Here is a 24107-nt window from a genome sequence, read left to right on the forward strand (position 1 = left end):
TCGACCTCGTGATCCACCCGCCTCGGCCTCCCAAAGTGCTGGGATTACAGGCTTGAGCCACCGCGCCCGGCCTGAGAGATTTCTTTTCTGTTTCTGCCTGTGATAAAAGTGCATATGATTTGGAGTCATGAAAATTGCTTGTAAGAATAAAATTCCAAAGAGCGTTAGCAGAACAGGGAAACTAGGAGTTTCTGTGCCTGTATGTACTAGCCAAAAAAATCCTATGATGAGTGGTCATTCATAGGTGAGATAATCTTAAGTGCAAGTTTTAAGTAAAGGACAGTTGACAAAAAACAGTTTTATACCCCAGCCTAGCATTCTAAAGTACAATTTGTCTTAAAGATAATCTCACATATAATAATTTAAAAGACGAAACTATTATTAATACAATGTTTGAACATAGGCTTACCAAGTAAAGCAGAATTAGGTTAGGTTACCAAGTATTTCTTTTCAGGTTTTAACTTTACTAAATTACCTTAAATGTAATTATTATTTATTCTAGTTAATTCCACATCACTCCTCTCATAATGTATTAGTTAACAGTTACTGTTTTATGTCATATGGAAAATAAATACAAAGTTTCTCCATCGTTGAAAACAACAGACTTACTTAAATTCGGACACATTTTGCTTGCCTTAGCTAAGTTTTAACAAAACTGCATTTTTGGTACATGATTCAGTACATGATTCACTACTTACCCGTTCAATTCTTTCTCTGGTCTTTTCAGTTCCTACAGGAACTTCATGAATATGATACTGACAGCAAAGGTAACTCATTACAGGATCAGGTGCATCAAATAACTCTCTCAAATAAGAAAAAAATCCGTATTGTCTGAAAGGAAAAGTATTGATTAGATTTCCTTCTGAAAATATTGCTAAAAAAATCAGAGTTTATAAGTCATCAGTAAACAGTAAGTAAAACATACATTATTTCATCAATGACACAGCAACATTTTTTATTTTAAAATCACTTATGACTTACTCACTTGCCACAAAAGTTTAAGCTTTTTTATGATTACAAACTACTTTTTAAATTTCATCTATTATGTTTCGAATGTTTAGTTATATTCTGAATTAAGATATTTACTTATAATTACTTTATAGTGACAATTTTTACATTTAATCCTTCTGGAAATTATTTTCATATTATAAGTGATAGTTTATCATTTCATTTTCCCAATAACTAACCAACTAGTATCTTTTTTTTGTAAAAACTGTAAGACAAGGCATTAATAGTATCTTTTATTAAATAGTGCAATATTGTTCTACAGATTTGAAACATCATACCACATCACACTCACTGTATGCTAACTGTATCATAGTCCTGTGCCTAAATTTTTCCTAACATTTGACTTAAGTAGAGATCCTACAAGGAATACAGCTTGTAACAGCTTATTTATGTGACAATGAATGTTAATTCAATATTTAAATAAGTCAATATTTTCAAGACTTACTTAAGTTCATTCAAAGATCTTGACGGTGCTCTGTCTGCATATGAACTCTTGGGAGCAATAACAGCATTTACTCTTAATTTTTTATTGTCACGAACCTGAATATAGGGAAAAGAAAATATTATTTTAATTACCATATATTCTCTTTTAATTTATATATATATATATAAAGAGAATATATGGTCATTAAATATATTTTAATTACCATATATTTACAAAGTTACCATATTCCTACTGGCATTCATGGGATGGATAAAAAATTTGAACACTGCATATTAGATGTTACTTAGAATAAATTTTTTTACTGTGATATTAAAAACAGTCCACTTCTTATATAGATACATATCAAAATATTTTCAGGTGAAACAGACTATCTGGGAATTACTTCAAAATAATACAGAAGGGAGATAGTTATGCTTACTTTATTTGGCAGATTATCTTGTATTGAACTAACTTTTCTACTAACAGTGATTATAAACTCTGGCCAAAATTTTAGAAACAATTATTTTAAGGCACTGGAGATGGACAAAAGGAAGGAGCTGGAAGGGAGTTGACATCTGAAAGCTAAGAATAGCAGTAGGTGAGATTTTTGTTTATGTGGCTTGTGGCTTGGGGACATTCTCCAATTTGGAATATCAGAAGTGGAGACAGAATTCTGGTAGAAAGCTGCAGTCTTTGTGGCTGGAGAAATCATAAGATGGAAGGATGGAGTTTGGGGTGACTAGAATTACTGTAAACTGAGAGGGTAAATTCTTGGAAGAAGGAGACTGCAAAGTGAGAAGCCTCAAAATCTGCATAAAACACCCATCTAAATCCTTGGCTGCCCCACAAACTATGAATGCATGGGAAATTTCCAGGGAAATGGAGGAAAGCAGCAAGTGGAAGGCTAAAACAACAACAACAACAAAAACCCACTGAATGGAGACTTCAGTTGCTGTCCATTGCTCGAGAGACAGAGTTGCAGTTTAAGTTCAGCTAAGTTAACTGCCTTCTTCTAGTCTCTTTGGAAGACAACTGAATCCAGTCTCTACAGTATTACCCAGAATTCCAGAAGATAATAAAAAATTACTGGCTGGGTGTGATGGCTCATGCCTGTAATCCCAGCACTTTGGGAGACCGAGGTGGGGAGATCACCTGAGGTCAGGAGATCGAGACCAGACTGGCCAACATGGCAAAACCCTGTCTCTACTAAAAACACACAAAAAATTAGCTAGCTAGGTGTGGTGGTGGGTGCCTATAATCCCAGCTACTTGAGAGGCTGAGGCAGGAGATCACTTGAACCTAGGAGGCGGAGGTTACAATGAGTCGAGATTGTGCCACTGCACTCCAGCCTGGGTGATAAGAGTGAAATTCCATCTCAAAAAAAAAAAAAGATTTTAATTGCTTAATTAATTGCTTTAATCACAACACACTAACCCACAAGCTGAACAAGTCATCCAATGTCCACTTCCACAAGCCGACTTCAGGTCTTTTCAAAATAAAGCATCATACTTACTGTATTTATATATTACTTAACAATTTAACATGTAAAACCATGACATCATTTTTCATAGGTTTATCTTTCTGTGTGTGTGACTGATGAAATTGTTTTCTTTTGTTTGTTTTTTTAAGAGAGAGTCTCACTCTCTTGCCCAGGGTGAAATGCAGTGGCACGATTTCAGCTCACTGAAACTTCCATCTCCTGGGTTCAAGTGATTCTCATGCCTCAGGCCTCCGAGTAGCTGGGATTACAGGTGTGTGCCACCACGCCTGGCTAATTTTTGTATTTTTAGTAAAGATGGGGTTTCACCATGTTGGCCAGGCTGGTCTCGAACTCCAGGCCTCAAGTGATCCACTTCCCTAGGCCTCCCAAAGTGTTGTAATTACAGGCATTAACCAACATGCCCAGCCGAAAATTTTGTTTATTGTACTTTACCCTCATTTTCTTCTAAGTCTTGTGTGTTTTTATTGCACATATTTGCACAACACAGTGATTTTTAAGAATGCCTATGTTGTCTTATAGCAGAACTTACTTTGCAATGGAGAAACAATAGGCAAATAGGACTAAATGTAGATAATCAGTGACTCTGGGACATAGGATACAGAAGTTTCATGTATTACTCTTAAAACTTTTCTGTTAGTTTGAAACAGTATCAAAATAAGTTAAGAAAAAAATAGAGTGGTGGTATAGATGAAACAATATTGGCCATTAATCAATATATCACTCATATTAGTATATGGGGTACATTAAGTTATTAAAATTTATTGTTTGAAATAAAACAATTACATAGTGAGACAGTAATTTTCTCTTCAATTCCTTTTCAGTATTTCAAATTATACCAAGGAGAGAAGTTGCAGTATGAGGTTAGCATGTCCTCAACTCGTTATCTTTTTTTTACTGTTACCTGCTTTCAGTAAGCAATGATAAAGAATTTACTAACACTGCTTTTGTTGTCTTATTGTTATGTATATTATTTCTTTTCTTTCTTTTTTTTTTTTTTTGAGATGGAGTCTCGCTCTGTCCCCCAGGCTGCAGTGTAGTGGCACAATCTCGGTTCATGCCAGCCTCCACCTCCCAGGTTCAAGTAATTCTTTCCTGCCTCAGCCTCCCAAGTGGGTGGGACTACAGGTGCACACCTCACCTGGTTAGTTTTTGTATTTTTTTGTATTCATAGCAGAGATGGGGTTTTGTCACGTTGGCCAGGCTGGTCTCAAACTCCTGATCTCAAGTGATCCACCCACCTCAGCCACCCAAAGTGCTGGGATTAGAGGCATGAGCTACTGTACCTGGCCTATTACTCGTTTTCTAACTTTGTAATAATGTATTTCCTTTCAGAAGATTTTGTTTGAGTAACAAAAAGTTAGGTGACTGAAAGAGAAACAAGAAATAATACCACAGGTAGTACTCAGATTTGGCAAAAATTATGATGGTTGCACATGATAGTACGCAGAAATGGCAAAAATTGTGAAGATGATTTGTGAGTTACTGAAGGATGGGAAATGGTATTCTAATAGATATTACAGGAAAAGGTTATATAGAATAAATCTTAAAGCTTAAAATATACACACAAAAAGTCATAGATAAGAAAGTTCTGGTTCTATCTGATGAGCAGTTATGGAAAGTTGTTACAACACAAGAAAAAAAAATACAGGTCAAATTATTAGGAATCTATTTTGTATCATCAACATATGGTTTAAATCCTCAGTGCAGAGGCGCAGTGAGTTTCCGACACAAGGAAAAGTACTCCGTACAGGCTAGGCTGGCCATTTGCTAAATAGAAATCATTTAATTACACCTGGCTGCATGCCCTTTACCCCACATATCATGTCTTAAAGACATGTAACCCAAGCAAAGCAACTGAGCTCTGACATCAGATGGATGAATCACTGGTTAGGCTTAAATAGCTCTAACATACACAAATTTTTAACTTTCTGGGTCCATTTTATAATTTTATATATCCAACCTTTTTATCCAGTCACCTTTATGTTCATATACCTTGCCAACTCCCAAACCAGAAGTAGGGCAATATAAGAGCCAAAGCAAGTTAAGAATCCTTCCAGGCCGGGCGCGGTGGCTCAAGCCTGTAATCCCAGCACTTTGGGAGGCTGAGGCGGGTGGATCACGAGGTCAAGAGATCGAAACCATCCTGGTCAACATGGTGAAACCCCGTTTCTACTAAAAATACAAAAAATCAGCTGGGCATGGTGGTGCGTGCCTGTAATCCCAGCTACTCAGGAGGCTGAGGCAGGAGAATTGCCTGAACCCAGGAGGCGGAGGTTGCAGTGAGCCGAGATCGTGCCATTGCACTCCAGCCTGGGTAACAAGAGCGAAACTCCGTCTCAAAAAAAAAAAAAAAAAAAAAAAAAGAATCCTTCCAAGTACTTGTGCACCAGAGAAACAGAGGACCACTTGAGCTGATTCAGAATCCTCTCCTCACTTAGACCAATTAACAAAGTTGTTTAAATAAGGCATACACAAAACAAATCTAAACGTAACCTTTATAAGCTTTTTAAAGAAACAGAAGACATATGCAAAAGGAGTAAGAAGTCTTACAGACAATACAACATATAGCTAACCATATATTTAAGAATATCATATATAGCTAACAATATTATACTACATGTTATGTAGGTATATAACAATAATAATAGCTAATAAGCACTGTTATAAGCACCTTTACATTTATTAACTGACTTAATCCTTATAACCATCTTTTGAAGTAGATAATGCTACCCTCCATTTTATAGACAAAAAACACTTAGGCAACTTGCCCAAGTTAGAAATAAAGCCAGATTTCAAATCTTGGTAGCCCAGCTACAAAGTATACATTCTTAACTACTAAGTCATATTGTCTTTCAGTGGTTAGATTCTTGGACACTGGCTTTTCTCTGGCTAAATACAGGGTTCTCATTCTTTTTAAAGAATTTTTATTTGTATTAATAAGCAACATCGTACTGATTTTCCTTTCAAGGGAAAACTGAGTTCATTCCAATACATTTTCAAAATAAGGATGTCCAAGACCAAAGGTCCATCATTGTTTTTTTTTTTCCTTAAAACATGATAGAATTACTCTTCATATTAATTTCAAATGATAATTTCAAAATATGTTCCAAATGGAATATTATGGGCTGGTTTACTTTAACCAAGTAAGTAAATTGCCCCACAATGCCATAAATAGGAAATAAATGAACAAAACTGAGTGACTTTGCATGAGAGTGAACTGGCAGTAAAATTAGCTATCATTTTTTGCTCTCGTGAAGTTAAAACTTCAAGCACTAAAAGATAAGTGATAAGTAAATCAAAGCGTTACATTGTTTAGTACTTGCCTCTTTGAGGAAAACCTCCATATCTTCTTGACTTTCAAATACAAAGGCTCTCAAGTCATTTGATGGAATATGATTTTCAATATATTTGGCATTTTTATTATCTTTCATATTGATCTAAACAAACAAAAGCAGAATTTCATGAAACCCAACTGATTATTAAAACATGTTTATATTAAAATTGGATTTATTTAATTAGATTGTAATACTTGAGAAAAGGGAAGAACAACCTGGAATCAGAGTTACTTTAAAACATCTAATCCATTACCCAGAAACAACCAATACAGTACATAGTTTAAAAAAAAAGCTAAGATTTGAACAGTACTTGATGCGTACTGATTTTTATACTACCCTAAGAAATAACTTTAGTTCCTTTCTAGTCAATTCATTGAAAATATTTCAGTCTCAGATTGTGACTTGAGTATAAACATTTCTTATCTTTCCCTCAACTTTTCATATTTTTCTTAATCTTCCAGAGAATTTCATAGATGGAATAACTGATAGGTACCAAAACACAAAGAAGTGAATAAAACTTTAAAAACTAATGGAAAAAACCCACTATGGCTTAATTTCGCCTTCAAGAGAAATCTGAAGTTTGCATCAGCAGAACATAATCTTATTGATCTATTTTACTTAATTTTTTTATTTTTTATATTTTGAGACAGAGACTCTGTCACTGAGGCTGGAGTACAATGGCACGATCTCAGCTCACTGCAACCTCTGCCTCCTGGGTTCAAGCAATTCTCACGCCTCAGCCTCCCAAGTAGCTGCAACTACAGGCATCTGTCATCACACCCAGCTAATTTTCATATTTTTAGTAGAGACAGGGTTTCATCACGTTGGCCAGGCTGGTCTCGAACTCCTAACATCCAACGATCCACACACCATGGCCTCCCAAAGTGCCAGGATTACAGGTGTGAGCCACTGTTCCCAACTATTGATCTATTTTAAAAAAAAAACATTAACTGGGCCCAGCATGGTAGCACTGATAACCCCAACACTTTGGGAGGCCAAGACAGGACGGTAACGCTTGAAACCAGAAGTTCGAGAGCAGCCCGGGAAACAAAGTGTGACCCTGTCGCTACAAAAAACAAAAATAAAAAAAATTAGCCAGGTGTGATGGTGCTACTCAGGGAGATTGAGGTGGGAAGATTGCTTAAGCCCAGGAGTTTCAGGCTACAGTATGCTATGATTGTGACACTGCACTCCATCCTGGGTGACAAAGTGAAATTGTCTCTAAAAAGTAAGATAAAGTAAAAATATGAATTAGACAATCCTGCATGTGAGGCTCAACGTTATGGAAAATACTAAGATAGGTTAGGGAAAAAGCTACTTCAGGAAGTGTATAATCTATTATTTATTGTACATGAATAAGTATGTTCAAAGCAGAGCATGATAAAACTCCCACTAACAAAAGTGTATAAATATAAAAAGTACTATCTATGGAATTTTAGAGGAGAGACTGATAATTTCCAAAACATGGGAATCAGTTTTCTTGAAAAAATAATGAAAGGAGAGGTATTTATGTACTATAATCTATTACAAAGCAAACTAGCTAAGAGCTAGGGCTCTGAAGTCAGACAGATGTCCTTTCAAATCATATGCTTGATCTTGCTCATATACTACTTAAATCTCAGAAAGTTTTCATTACTTTAATCTGTAAGACAGAGTAAAACAGTTTATACCTCATAGAACTAAATGTGCATTAAGAGACAATACAATTAAAATAGCATAGTTCTTGTTACATAAATGTTGGCCAATATTCCTCTCTATTTTAAATTATAGAATATCAATCGGTATAGAAAAATGAGGAAACAGATACACACACACAAAAATTAAAACTACATGAAACCATCATCCAGGTATAAACACTATAAACACTGAGTCTAATGTTTCACAATTTTTTGGGGGTAGGGGGACAGATACTAAATTACATTATTGGAAGAAATGATAGGAATAAAAGAAAATGTATGTGGATATTTACTATAACTTACAGAAAAGGTAAAAGTAACCCCAAAATTACCACAGAAAGTCATCATTTAAAAAAATATATAGTTATATATAAGCCAGTCAAGGACTTAGCTCTCATGATCACATTCTCCCAGGGTGGTTTTTTGTTTGTTTTTTTTGAGACAGGTCTCACTCTGTGTTGCCCAGGCTGAGTGCAGTGGTGTTATCATGGTTCACTGCAGCCTCAACCTCCCAGGCTCAAGCAATCCTCTCACGTCAGCATCCTGAGTTGCTAGGACTACAGGTGCATGCCACCATGACCAGCTAATTAATTTTTTTTTTTTTTTTTTTTTGGTAGAAACAGGATTTCACTATGTTGCCTAGGCTGGTATCAAACCCCTGGACTCAAGTGATCCTCCTGCCTCGGCCTCCCAAAGTGTTGGAATTATAGACATAAGCCACCACTCCTGGCCCCAAGGTGTTTATATCAGAAATACTCTGCCATGTCAGATTCCAAGGCTCCCAGCTTATATAAACGGGTTTACATGGCATTTCAATTATTTTATGGACTTCACCTGCTCAACAGGTAATGAGTCTCAAGGAAGTCACACAAGTAGGGGTCATTTTGGTCACTGGCCAGTTTCTGTGGTTCCAGTAGTGACTTATTTACATTTTTTTCCAAGTGTAACACACACTCTATTGCATTCACAGTTTGGAGGTTTCCCTAATATCCTTAGGGAAGATTTGTTTATTTCCTTATTTATTTTTTTTAAGATGGAATCTCGTTCTATTATCCAAACTGGAGTGCAGTGGCATGATCTCAGATCACTGCAGCCTCCACCTCCCAGTTCAAGCAATTCCCCTGCCTCAGCCTCCCAAGTAGCTGGGACTTCAGGTACATGCCACCATGCACAGCTAATTTTTATATTTTAAATGATATGAGGTTTCACCATGTTATTACCAAAGAATGTTAATTTTTTACTCTTTCATCCTTTTATGCAGCCAAACTTACTATTTTAAATAGTTTAAATGGCAATCATCCTAGTAAATCCATGGCTACACTTCACTAGATGATTTACTGAATACAGCTTCACCTATTCTTGATGACCTGCAATCAATAAAAGCTATCAAATATTTTATGATGTCAATAAAGTATTGTTTTCATTTTCAAAATCCTCAGAATGCCCTTTCTTTGTAGCAGGTGATTTTCTTGCCTATCCTCTTAGATTTGCTCCTTTAATTAACATATTCACAGCAGTTTTCTACCTCTTCAGCAGGTTTTAATCGAATGCCTGTTATAATCTAGTAACACGTGCCAAAAGAAACCAGCTAACCAAACTAATTTTCTACATGATTCTAAGTCAGTAAGTTGCCATTTTATACCTCTTTCTAGAAAAAAAAAAAAAACCCAGGTTTTATGACAGTTATCACCCTCATTGATTAGGGGACCTTTAAAAAGCTCATGTATGGATTCAGCAGTATGCCAGATCCAGCAAGTCTGATAATGTAAATCCAGGGTATTACTGGGACTAAAAAGTCTTAAAACAAAAATCTATAATGATTACAATAATAAAACAAATACTACTAACATGAACAGTTTCTTACCGTGAGCATTATGGGTTCACAGACTCTTTGTTTAAATTTGTCTCTGTTATTTCTTAGCCATAAAACGGCATCATATGTGTCACGAAATCTCTGTCTTAACTTATCTTCCTTCTGATTCATAAGATTGTCAAAACGTACAATATGATCGTCCACACCTAAAATTGGAAAAGAAAACAAAGTCTTATTTCTCTGAAAATTTTAAATAGTGAAATAAACTAATAATAATACAAAAGAATACCCTAGATCTAAAGGTTACAAACACTACTCAGCAAGTACTCCACATAATGGAAAAGATGTGACCTGAATAAATCATTCTAAAATGTCCAAACACCTGGGAAAAATATGATCCTGAAACTATCCAACAGGTAACCTACCAAAAAAAAAAAAACCCCTAAGAAAAACACTAGATTTCTTATCAGAAGACAAATGGCAATACGCCTTCAAAATTCTGGGAGAAAAATTAGTATTTTCGTCCTAGAATTGCATATACAACAAAACTAAAAAAAAGTGGGGGAGGATGAAATAAGGATATTTTCAAGGGTGCAAAGACTCTGAAATTAATTCCCAAATATCTCTTCTTGAGGTTACCTGAAAATGTACTCCAACAAAATAACGGCATGATGTAAGAAAATGAGACATGGAATTCGGGAATAGGTTTATAACATGGAAAGGGCATGACAGAAATTACAAATGGTAACCATGCAGGCCTCAAGAAGAACCAATTTAGATGGAAGGAGGACAGAATGCTATGCAATTCAAGAGAATGCCTGATAAGACAGCTTTTTTTTTCCTCTTCAATTTAAGGAAATGCTAAAGTAAATTTAAAAAATCAATGAAGAGAAATTTAATTATAACGCACTACTTGGTTCAGCTATAAGGAAGTTTAATAAACAATAAGTAGTATTTCTATACTTCTAGAATTAACCCATAAAAAGAGCACATAAAACGCAAATACAAATGTATTCAGCCTTGCAAAAATAAAAACCAGAGTATAAATGAGAAAATTTAGAATGTGAGAAGGGAGGAAAGTAACAAGCAAGGATGGGAGGAATACTAGTATTTAGAGCTTACTAAGTGTAGAGTCAAGCAATACTGACAAATTGTTAAATGACCAAAAAAAGATATGTATCTTATTTATAATAATAAAAATCAATATTAATCTTATTTGAAGAATTATAATAGGGATGTCTAAGGTAAAATCTACATCTAGAGTAAATATGAAAAGATAATGTTCAAGCAACAGTGAAATAAGAATATGATAAATATATATGAAAGACTACTAGAAAAATATCTGCTGAGAGGGCATGGTGGCTCACACCTCTAATCTCAGCACTTCGGAAGGCCGAGGAGGGCGAATCACCTGAGGTCAGGAGTTCGAGACCAGCCTGGCTAACATGGTGAAACCCCGTCTCTACTAAAAATAAAAAATTAGCCGAGTGTGGTGGCGCATGCCTATAATCTCAGCTACTCGAGAGGCTGAGGCAGGAGAATTGCTTGAACCCAGCTGAGGCGGAGGTTGCCGTGAGCTGAGATCACACCATTGCACTCCAGCCTGGGTAACAGAGCGAGACTTCATCTCAGGAAAAAGAAAAGAAAAGAAAAGAAAAATATCCACTAAAAGAGTATAAAGTGCTTATTCTTGATTGGCTCTGGGGGTTAAAAAAAAGGGGGGGGTTGTGCCACCCTTCTAGTTTTTTTTTTTTTTTTTTTTTGCCATACACATCTAGTACTTTGATAAACACATATTTTTTTTTTTCTGATTTTAGTCATCTACAGTGAGCAGACAGAATATAAAATCCCTTTCCAAAAAATACTAAAGATCTATCCACATGGTCTACAAAAAAGAAAACCAAAGCTGAAATTGAACAGGTTTAAGGAACTCAGCTAACAGAAGGTTATGAAGGTTAGAATAAACAGCTTAAATTTGATATGAGTAATAATGAGTGACTTTGTAAAGAAAATAAAGCTAAGCATTTACAGAGAATTAAATCAACTGCTATAATCTGACAGAAGACAGTGGTCAGTTATCACGGCAAATTACAGTACACAATAGATGTGGGTAATTAGGGTATGAAATTGGAAGAACTGAGTTGAGCTTCCTCAACAAGGCAACTTGAACATTTTATAGAAACAATTACCATGGGAAGAAAGCAGCCCATCAATAGAAATATATGTCCATTTTATAAACATTTCATTCTAACTTTATGAAAACTTACTCTTTTTCTCCTTCTCTAGAGTTTCCCTCTCTCTTCGCTTATCAATTATCTCGCCTTCACATAATGCCTTTTCATCCTGAATCCGTCTCAGATCATTTGTAATGGCATCAATCTGGGGCTGAAGATTCTCGCAGTTTTCTGTGGACTTCAGTTCGTTTTGTAAATCCTCTATCATTTTGCGGGTATTACTTATTCTCCTCTGTCGGTCATGCTCTTCATTTTGCTTTACTGTTAAAGCCTGCTGAAGTTCTTCAATCTAATAAAACAAAAGCAGGTTAGTACTTGAGATTGTTTTTCTGCTGATAAGACTTTCACAGTAATCTAGTTTTTAAAATGCAAACAATCAAACTAACATAGGTGTTTTCTTCACTAAAAGGTGCCCTGTTAGTGAATTGGACTAGCACATTACCGGTTCTACCAGACTATCTGTATCTTTGTTTTACACATTCACTAATGTATCTCAAATACTTTAAGTGGTGCTCAGTATATAATTAACACTAATTAAATATTTCCTTAATAAACAAAATACTTAAAAAGCCAAACAGATTTCTAAGTATTTATAGGAAGGAAGACCAAAATTAAAACAGTCATGTGGCATATGTGATACAGTTTCCATAAATAATAAAGATTACAAGTCACCCTGTTACAGGTTGAATATCCCTAATCCAAAAATCACAAATCCAAAATTCTCCAAAATCTGAAAATTTTTTAGTGCTGACATGACACCACAAGTTACCCAGAACACATTATTTTTTCACTGTATTAGTTGTATGTCACTTTGTACTGCTAAGTATTTATGTGCAAGTATTTAAAAATGATTGTTTATGAATAGCATATAAATTCAGAGTCAGGAATGATGGTGATGTCATCAAACACAGATCATCCACATGGGTGGCTGAGATGTTGACACCTTTATTTCCTGACATTTAACATATACAAACTTCGGTTCATACACAAAATTATTAAAAACATCATTTAAAATTACCTTCAGACTATGTGTATAAGGTGTATATGAAACATAAATGAATTTTGTGTTTAGACTTGGGTCGTATTCTCAAGATATCTCATTATGTATATGCAAACATTCCAAACTGAAAATATCTGAGATCCAAACACTTTCGGTCCCAAGTATTTTGAATAAGAGATACTCAACCTGTAATTTGAAACAGAAATAGACTATTTTCTTCCAATGGAAATAGTTTCTACCAATACTTCAGATTAATATGGTGAGATTTTAATTATCAATCTATATGCTTAGATTTCTTGACTTATATTCAAGGTAAATTATGTTTTTAAAACCAGCTATTTGATGTCAGTGAAATTTTTATCAAAACCATGGTCTACCTAAGACAGAGTTAATATTTTAACTCACACACATATAAACAATATACACTTATATATCCAATTTATTTTTTCAATTAGAGTTTTGTATTAAAATAGATAAATTTAACACATCACATAGTATGTTTATTAGCTGGCTTTATTCCCACGTCAGATTTACTCCCTCTCCTTCCTCATTATAAAAGTTATAATGTATTCATTATGGAAAATACAGAGACTTATAACTAAAAAAATAACTTATAATCTTAATGTCCTTAAACTTTTACTTTTTTTTTTTGAGACAGAGTCTCGCTCTATAGCCCAGGTTGGAGTGCAGTGGTGCCATTTTGGTTCACTGCAATCTGGGTTCAAATGATTCTTGTGCCTCGGGCTCCCGAGTAGCTACCACAGGTGTATACCACCACGCCCGGCTAGTTTTTGTATTTTTAGTAGAGCTGGGTTTTCACCATATTGGCCAGGCTGGTCTCAAACTCCTGGCCTCAAGTGATCTGCCTGCCTCAGTAAACTATTACATTTTAATGCCTACCTATATCTCCTGTAGAATATATATTCTTTTTACTAAATGGCATCACTAAAAATACATTGAGAGCAGTTTCTCATTTTCCCTCATGTTCTGACAAAACGGGATTTTAACATCTTGTGTATCATGTCCTGTGATATGGATATCCCACATTTTATCCCATCTTCTGTTGAAATATGGGTACTGATTTTTTCTTTCTAAAAATTCAGCTTTGGCAGTAACAAAATGCACATATCCCCAAATCTTCTCTACTATAACCAAACATACAGAAGCAAGAGAAAATATATCTGAAAAAATTAAGATACGTGTCTGTCACTGAACATTAACAACGTTCAACGGGCATAAAAGAAAGTAGATAATAGGAAGTCCAAGGGATTCAGGAAAATAAATGGGCATATCACAGATGACAATATAGAATTAAGAATTGCTAAACACATGAGGATGTCCAAGTTCATGAAAAAGGGACAAGAAATTTAACAAACAGAACCTTTGCAATCCCAGCAAAAGAGAGACCACCAAACTACTGAAAATCACTGGCCTACCATATAAAGTTGTATCAAGAGGAGGTCTTTGTCTGATACTGACCTGAAGAACTGAAAAGCAGCCCTATGATCCCTTACCTTTCAGTTAAGTTTTCTGAACACTAACTCATTTGTCACCTTCATCCAAGAAATTACCATGACTAATCCCATTAGTCCTACCATGACTAATACCCATGTTTAGCTCAGGTAAAGTAGGTCTAAACCTCTTAGATCACCCACCTTCACTAGGATACTGTCCCCATACTGCTCTATATCTGCAATTTCTCTGAATGATCCCTCTTCTTGCTCTAGTGGAAACTTGGCTATTTCTAGAAGACACTTGTTCTCCCTAGATCCCTCTCAAGCGGTGACCTTTTCCTGACATAACCCATTATTTCAGGACACAGAGGTGAGGAGGGTGTCCTCATTAATTGCCACTGTACTCCTTCCTCCTTTAATTGAGTCCCACTTTGGTTCCTCTATAGACTATGGGATCAGGCTTTGTCACCCATTACCCTTGTTGCTATGTTAACCAGCTCGCTGAAAATCCTCCCCAACCTCATCCATTCAGGGATGACTTTGGCACCTGATTAATTGTCTTCCTTTCTCCATCATTAGGCCTGTCATCATGTGACTTCAACATATCTATGGAAAATCAATGTAACTCTTTGGCCTCTGTGTTCCCTTACTTCAACTTCAATCATCTTTTCCTTAACCTTTCCTCAGCCATCTGCCTACTGAACAGAAAAAGGGGGCTGAGGAGGGTTATGTTATAGATCATAAAGCTCCCCAAATCATACCACTTCTGAAAAACGTTATTTCTATAATTCTGGTCACCATTTCCTTTTCTTCCATTTTACTTATTCTGGTATTCCTACTCTAATTATCCTCTGACCCCACCAGGCTGTGCAATCCACTAACCCCACTAACCTTTTCACAATCCCTTCCTTTCTTTCCTTAATCAGCTGGGATTCAACAATGCAGCACTATAACCACTCCCTTGCTAAGATCCCTTGACCTTCCTTCTTATGTCACACTGGCCAGGAAAAACCCCAGTTCTAATTAAACCTATCTACATACCTTGTAACTATCCGTATCTAAGCAACTGAACTAATGAAAGAAACCCTCAAAAACTGGTCTCACTTTAAATCTATGGCCACAAAACTTAAACAGGCACTCAAAACTACAACATAAACCTGTAACACTTTTTCAGTAAACCTGTGCTCTCTTTCTGAGACAAGTTCATACCTTTTGCTCCTTCTTCAATCCTTTATTGCTGCCTTCCCTCTACTTACTCAGCTAATGACCTTGCCTCATATTCCATTAACAGAAGTTATAATTAAGAGTACTCCCTCCTGCTATTGCTTTTAAATTTACCACTTTACCTACATCCTTACTCTGCTTTACCTTGTACGATGTAAGGGGAATGCCAGTAGCTACCCAAATCTCACTCCTCCGAGGCTACTACAGAGCAGTGTTTCTCAAATTACATCGTAAGGTGTAATTTCTCATAAAGGACCATTAAAAACAAAAATTCCAAGCCATCACAAGTCAACTTTTATTAATTACAATTAAACTACCCAAATTCTGGAAAACATGTTGGCAATTCCTTAAAAAGCTGAATGCACACCTATGATATTCTTCTCCTAGAAAATTATCCAAGAGAAATAAAAGCATACATCCATATAAAAAGTAGTAGAAAAACAGGCAGCTCTACTGGTAGTAGCCCAAAACTAGAAACAATCTAAATGTGTAATACCAAATTAGTGAATAAACAATTTGTGTGATCTCAAGAAAAATAAAAAGAAAAATACAATAAACTGAATGAAGATAAAAATACATCAAAATGTTTGGGGCACAGCTAATGCAGTGATGACAGGAAAATGTATAACACTAAGTGCATACGTAAGAAAAAAAGTATGTAATGAATAATCTATGCTTCCACCTCAAGAATCTATAAAAAAAAAATGAGCAAATCTACAACAAGCAGAAGAAAGAGAAAATAAAGATAAGAATGGACATCAAAGTAACTGGAAACAAAGAGAAAAATCAATAAAACAAACTGCTGCCTCTTTGGAAAAAATCAATAAAATTAGCAAACCTTTGGCAAGATTAACTAAAAAAAAGGAGGGAGGGATAAAAATTGCCAGTATCAGGAATGAAATACGGGTATCACTACAGATTCTATACATATCAAAGAATAAGAGAATTTATATATACATGAATTTGACAAGTTAGACAAGAGGACCAATTCCTCAAGAAACACAAGTATCACAATTCACCTAATATGAAACATATTTGACTAGTCCTATAGCTATTAATGAAGTTGAAGACATAATTTAAAAATTCCTCCAAAAAGAAATCTCTAAGCCCACAGAATTTCACTTGAGAATTACACAAAGTGTTCAAAGTATACAAACACCAATTCTGTACAATCTCTTTCAGAAAGCAGAAGAGGAAGGATCACTTCCCAATTCATTTTATGAAGCTAGTTATCCTAATACCAAAAGCAGGCAGAGAATACAAAAACACTATAAAACAGTATCACTCACGAACACAGACACAATAATCCTTTAACACAGAATTCAGCAATATGTAAAAAGAATTATACACTTAGACACCACAACCAAGTGGGGTTTATTTTAGGGATGCAAAACTGATTTGTTAGTCAAAAATCAGTCAATATAATCCGTCACTTATTAACAGCCATCAATAGAGAAAAGCATTTGACAAAACTGAGTATGTACTCATCATAAAAATTCTCAGAAACACAGGAATATGCATAAAAACTTTCTGAATCTGACAGAGCATATATATATTTTTAAAGCCTGCCATTATTACATACTGAATAACGAAAAACTGAATGCTTTCCTCCTAAGATCAGGAATAGCGTGAGGATTTCACTGCTCACCACTCTTAGTCAACAGAGTGCTGAAGTTCTAGCCAAGGCAAGAAAACTAAATGCATACAAATCAGAAAGGAATAAAGCTGTCCCTATTTGCAGCTGACATGACTGCCTACGTACATAGTCCCAAAATATTTACCAAAGAAGAAAAAAACAAAACTAAGTCAGAGGTATAAATCTAACAAAACACACAAAGGACTTGTTGCTAAAACTACATAATGCTGATGAAAGAAATAAAAAATCTAAATAAATAGAGACATATCACGTTTATAGATCAGAAGACTCAACATAGTAAAGATTTCAATTCTTCCCAAATCTTTAATGAAATTCCTATTAAAATCCCAGCAATATTTTTCTGTAGATATAGAGAAGATTTTGATGTTATCGGAATGGTGAAGTAAGGAATTCCAGAAATCTCCTCAATAAAAGCAATGAGGACACTGACAAAAATTGTCAAAATTAACTCTTGCAGAACTCTGGAATTTACCCAAATGCTTGTAACAATGAGGGAAGCTCTTATTAAAAAACAAAATGGCTGAATATCAGTAAAAATAGCAAGTTCTGTAGAATTCTGAACTTGCTTCATTCCTAAACCCCTTGTTCCATTCATGTAGTATTCTTGAAAAGCAATAGCCAACAATCACAGTGAAAACCTGCAGTCTAGCAGCCACTGGAGAGATGCGAACAGGTTTGGAGCTCTTTTCTAATGGCAAAAAAAATGCAATTACTTTTGCACCAACCTGGCAAAAAAAAAATGCAATTACTTTTGCAACAACCTAATAAATCCTCATTCTCAGAGAAATGTCATGATCTGATCTAACTGGCAGTTTCCTGGGAAAACTTACTTGTATAAGGCTTGTCTGTATTTGACCTGACTGACTCATAGCTCACTACTGCAAAACAGCCTTTTCCTTGGATGCATTTGTCAAAAACAATCAGAAACAACTGTTTAATATCACAGCTGCCTAAAACAGATTAATAGTTACAGCAAACAATAAGCTAACCAAAAATCTTAGAAGAAAAAACTGGGGAATGATCTTCTCCCCAAACCATATGAGGTTTTAGAAGCTCCAGTGATTCTAGAAAGTCATATGCATTAGTAGGACTGTGTGTATGCCCACGGCTGCATACATGCTCCAGAAAGACCTAAGAAGACCCTACGTTCTCACCTCTGTTTCACTTTGATATGTGCAAATAGGAAGTAAAGATTGAGACAGAGTTAACCAAAGTTTTCAACAATCTTAGGAGCATTTATTCAAGAAAAATGACTGAATCTCAGTAAAGTGTGAATACTGCCTGGCTGAATGTTGAAGGCATGACCCAACATACAACAGAGATCCTCAACAAAGACTGGGAAACATATGGGTTTCAGGCATTTAAGGAAATATATATTCAATCACTAGCTAACCACTAAACTAACCTAGCAGTGACTCTGGTAGCCACATATGACCAAAGATACAGACCTTACAGAACTAGCAAAGTCACTAAGCAAACAAACACCAACAACATATTCAATGAAACAGGAACATTGAGTCCTGGAGAAGGGAACGGGATTGACTTCCAGAGTTGCTAGAGTATGCAACTTAAACTTTTCAGTTTCAACAAAAACACATTGAAAGAAATGAGAAAGTATGGCCCATACTCTGGAAAAGAGCAGTCAATAGAAATGGACTTATAAGACAAAGGGGCTTTAACCCTTTTCCCATTTGCCCTGAGAGTATCTGCTGGCTGTGCTTGCGGCTGCAGCATTTACCTCAAGATAACGTTGACACAAAATATCTTGCTTTTATTATTTTCACATTGTTCTAGTATATTGACTTTGGAAACAAAAGACATCAATCATTCTATTTATAGCATTTGGTTTTTAGTATAGCATTCCTATGCATGATGTTAGTATCATTCTAGAACAGTTGTTGGCCAAAGGTTCATTTGATGAATCCAATTTTTCCAAAATAGGTAATTTTAATGATTCTGAAGATTATGATGTTAGTTCTGTTGAAAAATAACTCCAAGAACAGTTTTTACATTTTATTTTCACATTGAAAACTGGTCAGATTTGCTTAAGCCTCAAAGAGTGTGTTTATGTAAAATTAAATGAGTGCTGGCAGTGAGCTGCACGTACTTTTTTTCTGAACAGGAAAAGCATTAAAACAGCTATTTTAAATATGTTCAATAAATTAAAAGAAACCATGTCAAAAAACGAAAGGAAGAGAACGTCTCACTGAATACAAAATATCAATAGAAGCATAGAAATTACAAAAAAACAGCCAACTAGAAAAATCTAGAGTTGAAAAATGCAGAACTAAAATAAAAGATCAGAGACTCTTTAATAGCAAATCCAAACAGGCAGAAGAAAGAATAAATGTACTTGAAGATAGGATGATTGAGATTGTCCAGCATGAGGAACAGAAAGAAAAAAACAATCAAGAAAAATAAACAGATGGCCAGGTGTGGTGGCTCATGCCTGTAATCCCAGCATTTTGGGAGGCTGAGGTGGGTAGATCACCTGAAGTCAGGAGTTCCAGATCAGCCTCGCAAACCCCATCTCTACTACAAATAAAAAAAATTAGGTGGGTGTGGTGGTGGGCGCCTGTAATCCCAGCTATTCAGGAGGCTGAGGCAGGAGAATTGCTTGAACCTGGGAGGTGGAGATTGCAGTAAGCTTGGCCAACATGGTGAAATGCCATCTCTACTAAAAATAAACAAAATTAGCCAGGTGTGGTGGTGGGTGCCTGTAATCCCAGCTACTTGGGAGCCTGAGGCAGGAGAATCATTTGAACCAAAGAGGCAGAGGTTGCAGTGAGCCAAGATCACACCATTGCACTCCAGCCTGGGCAACAAGAACAAAACTCCATCTCAGAAAAACAAACAAACAAACAAACAAAAAAAAAAAAAAAAAAAAAACAGTCTCTGAGATTTGTGGGATACCATCAAGCATATCAAATATGTAAGTCTCAAGAAAGAAAAGAAACAGGCAGAAAGAATATATGACAAAAGACTTCCTAACTTTGATGAAAAACATTAATCTGCACATTTAAGAAGCTCGATGAATTCCAAACAGGATAAACTTGAGAAAATTTTCATCTAGAAATATGATTAGCTACTGAAAACCAAAGGCAAAGAGAAAACTTTAAAAGCAAGAAAAAGTGATTCATCATGTACCAGGATCCTCAATAAGATTAACAACTGACTCCTCATCAGAAACATGGAGGCCAGAGGGCAGATGCATGACATATTCAAAGTGCTGGAAAAATAATTTAAAAACTCATAAAGAATTCTATATCCAGCAAAACTATCCTTCAAAACCAAACAAAAACTTAAGGTATTCTTAGATTAAAAAAAAAAAATTATCACTAGCAGACCTCCCCTATAAGAAATACTAAAAGGCATCTTTAAGGTTGAAATGAAGAGATCCTAGACAGTACTCTGAAACTACACAAAGCAAGAGCCAGTAAAGGTAATTATATAGGTAAATGTAAAATATAACAAATGTATTTTGGTGTTTATAACTCTTTTTTCTTCCTATCCAATATAAAAAACTGTTGTGATATAAATATATATATTTAGTCTTTGTCCTAGGTTCCTGGCACAGAGTTCAAAACTGTTGGAGTTTTCTGAGTGACAAGAATGTCTTTTATTATTCATAACGATCCCCTTTCTACAATATCTGGTTTTATGTTAATGAAGACAAAAAATCATGATCCAACTATCTACTGTTTGTAAGAGACAGCTTTTAGATTCCAAGACACAAATAAGCTCAAAGTAAAAGGATGTAACTTTATATAGTCAAAAGAGAACTCTTTATTTATCCTTCCCTAGCAAGCCAGAGGGAGTATAATGCAACAGCAACACAAACAAACAAACCAACTAAACATATTACTAAATCTAAACACAGGCTGATTATCCTTTATCCAAAATGCTTGGGACCAGAAGTGCTTTGGATTTCAATTTTTTTTTTTTTTTTTTTTTTTTTGAGACGGGGTTTCGCTCTTGTTACCCAGGCTGGAGTGCAATGGCGCGATCTCGGCTCACCGCAACCTCCGCCTCCTGGGTTCAGGCAATTCTCCTGCCTCAGCCTCCTGAGTAGCTGGGATTACAGGCACGCACCACCATGCCCAGCTAATTTTTTGTATTTTTAGTAGAGACGGGGTTTCACCATGTTGGCCAGGATAGTCTTGATCTCTTGACCTCGTGATCCACCCGCCTCAGCCTCCCAAAGTGCTGGGATTACAGGCTTGAGCCACCGCGCCCGGCTCAAATTGTTAAGACCTTTGAATATTTGCATTATACTTACAGGTTCAGCTTCCCTAATCCAGAAATCCAAAATGCTCTAAAGCACATTTCCTTTGAGCATCAAGTCAGTTTTGGGTTTTGGAACATTTTAGATTTCATATTAGAGCTACTCAACATGTAAATAATGACAGTTAAAAAAAACACAAACATTTTAAGTAACCACAAGTCAAATTTCTGATGATACTGACATGGGAGTAAAGTAAGAGAAAATAGAAGCTGACTAGTATTTTTTTTTTACTTAACTAAGTGAGAGAATAAAGATACTGATAAACTCTTCTATGAGAAATGCGCCACTTAAAATTTTAAGATAATCACTAGAATAGGACTAAATATAACTTTCAACCTATAGAATAAAAAACAGAATGAGAAAACCTTGGTTAACAGCGACAGAAAATAGAGGAGGAAGAATCAAGTAAAAAGTATAATAATAGAAAACATAACAGTAAATGTGAACTGCTTAAACTTCATCTGTTTACACTCCTTTATTTCATATCGAATTGAAAACAATATTAAACAAAAACATGGTACAGATCGAAAAACAAAATAAGAAAGCTTTAAAATCTATTAAGAAAAAACTGATATAATTACAAGAAAAATAGACAAATCTATACTCTAATAAGGAGATACTGACATCTTAAAAATAACTAAATCAGGCATGGTGCTGTGGCTAACATTTGTAATTCTAGCACTTTGGGAGGCCAAGGCAGGTGAATTACTTGAGGTCAGGTATTTGAGACCAGCACGGCCAACACGGTGAAACCTAGTCTCTACTAAAAATACAAAAACTAGCCAGACGTGGTGATGCACACCTGTGGTTCCAGCTACTTGGGAGGCTGAGGCAGGGGAATTGCTTCAACCCAGGAGGCAGAAGCGGCAGTGAGCTGAGACTGCGCCACTGCACTCCAGCCTGGGAGACAGAGCAAGACTCCATCTTAAAACAGTAACAACAACAAAAACTAAATCAAGTAGGTTAACAAAAAAAGTAGAACATTTTAGTAATATAATTATAGTAAGCATGTTCTAACGTATGTACATAAGTATGTGGATATATATATATCTCCATACCTGAAGACAGAATGTACGTTCTTTTCAAATACATGAAGAATAGGTACAAAAATCAAATATACAATAAAAGCAAAAAAAAGTCTCAAAATTCTTTATAAAAGTCCTAAGGCCAAATTTATTGATCATAAAGCAGTGTAAGTAGAATCTGATATTTTTTTCATAAGCCTAAAAAATTCCACATCCACAGAAATTAAAACAATAAGAAATGCTAGGCAACCTCAAATGAATGAAAACATTTAAATGAGAATTATATCTTAAACTGAAAAAAAAAAAAAAGCCTACTTATCAACACAAATGACATATAGCCAAAAGATACCCAGAAAAAAATTTATATCCTATGATGCATTTATTAAAAATTGGGAAAGGTTGGCCGGGTGCGGTGGCTCAAGCCTGTAATCCCAGCACTTTGGGAGGCCGAGGCGGGTAGATCACGAGGTCAAGAGATCGAGACCATCCTGGTCAACATGGTAAAACCCCGTCTTTACTAAAAATACAAAAAATTAGCTGGGCATGGTGGCGCGTGCCTGTAATCCCAGCTACTCAGGAGGCTGAGGCAGGAGAATTGCCTGAACCCAGGAGACGGAGGTGGTGGTGAGCCGAGATTGTGCCATTGCACTCCAGCCTGGGTAACAAGAGCGAAACTCCGTCTCAAAAAAAAAAAAAAAAAAAAAAAATTAGGAAAGGTTAAAAACAAAAGAAACACACTTTTTATAATTCAAGAATGTTAAAAAAAAATCCTCAAAGCAGAAAAAAATGAATTAAGAAAGTTAAAGAAGAAATTAAATAGCCAACGAGTAAAGTTGATTTTAAAAAGATTAGTTGAAAAGACTTCCAAAACCATGGCAAATATGATAATGGAGAAAAAAATGGATACACAAATATCAGTGATAGGAAGAGAAGAAATATAAATGACGGAAACTGATCCAACAAGTATTAAATTACTTACCAAGCCTGCATAAGCCTGAAAACAAAACCAGTTAAGAATAGAATAAAAAATAAAATTACAGGTCAATCTCACACAGTTCAAAAAATCCTAAATACAAAATTTTCTAGTTGAATACAGCAATATATTAAAACATTAAGTAAAATTTATGACAATAATGCAAGAGAATCTATCAACTTTGTATTCGTGTCTGGGGATGTAGGATGAGTCTTTATGTCTTTTTCTGCCTAACCTTAATAAAATAATAGAAATGGAGTAAAAAGGGTACCATCCCATGAGGACAAAAGACAGAGAAAACAGATCAGTAAATGTAAAGTTTAATAAATACGTTTAAGATGAAAAAACAAATAACTAGTTTAGCAGTTTATAGGAACCATAGTGTAAAGAATGAGTGAAAAAGAAAGGGATGTGAAAAACTGATTATTCCCTTTAAAAAATATAAACAAATAAAAAACACAAAGATTCTTAGGACTAGGAAATGCCAAGTACAAACGA

General features: G+C 35.3%; 1 protein-coding gene across 2 annotated transcripts in view; it reads right to left on the reverse strand.

Annotated features, from left to right (window-relative positions):
• Positions 1-24107, reverse strand: part of SMC5 (structural maintenance of chromosomes 5) — a 91889-nt gene that overhangs the window by 39492 nt on the left and 28290 nt on the right. For both annotated transcript variants that reach the window (XM_074394695.1, XM_003935630.4), the window contains exons 9-13: positions 12025-12280; positions 9809-9963; positions 6257-6370; positions 1454-1548; positions 699-831 (exon numbers count right to left, since the gene is read on the reverse strand). In XM_074394695.1, coding sequence (XP_074250796.1) covers positions 699-831; positions 1454-1548; positions 6257-6370; positions 9809-9963; positions 12025-12280 — 753 coding nt within the window. The remainder of the gene's footprint in view (positions 1-698; positions 832-1453; positions 1549-6256; positions 6371-9808; positions 9964-12024; positions 12281-24107) is intronic.

Source organism: Saimiri boliviensis, chromosome 2, assembly GCF_048565385.1.
Source record: "Saimiri boliviensis isolate mSaiBol1 chromosome 2, mSaiBol1.pri, whole genome shotgun sequence".
Taxonomy (NCBI): domain Eukaryota; kingdom Metazoa; phylum Chordata; class Mammalia; order Primates; family Cebidae; genus Saimiri; species Saimiri boliviensis.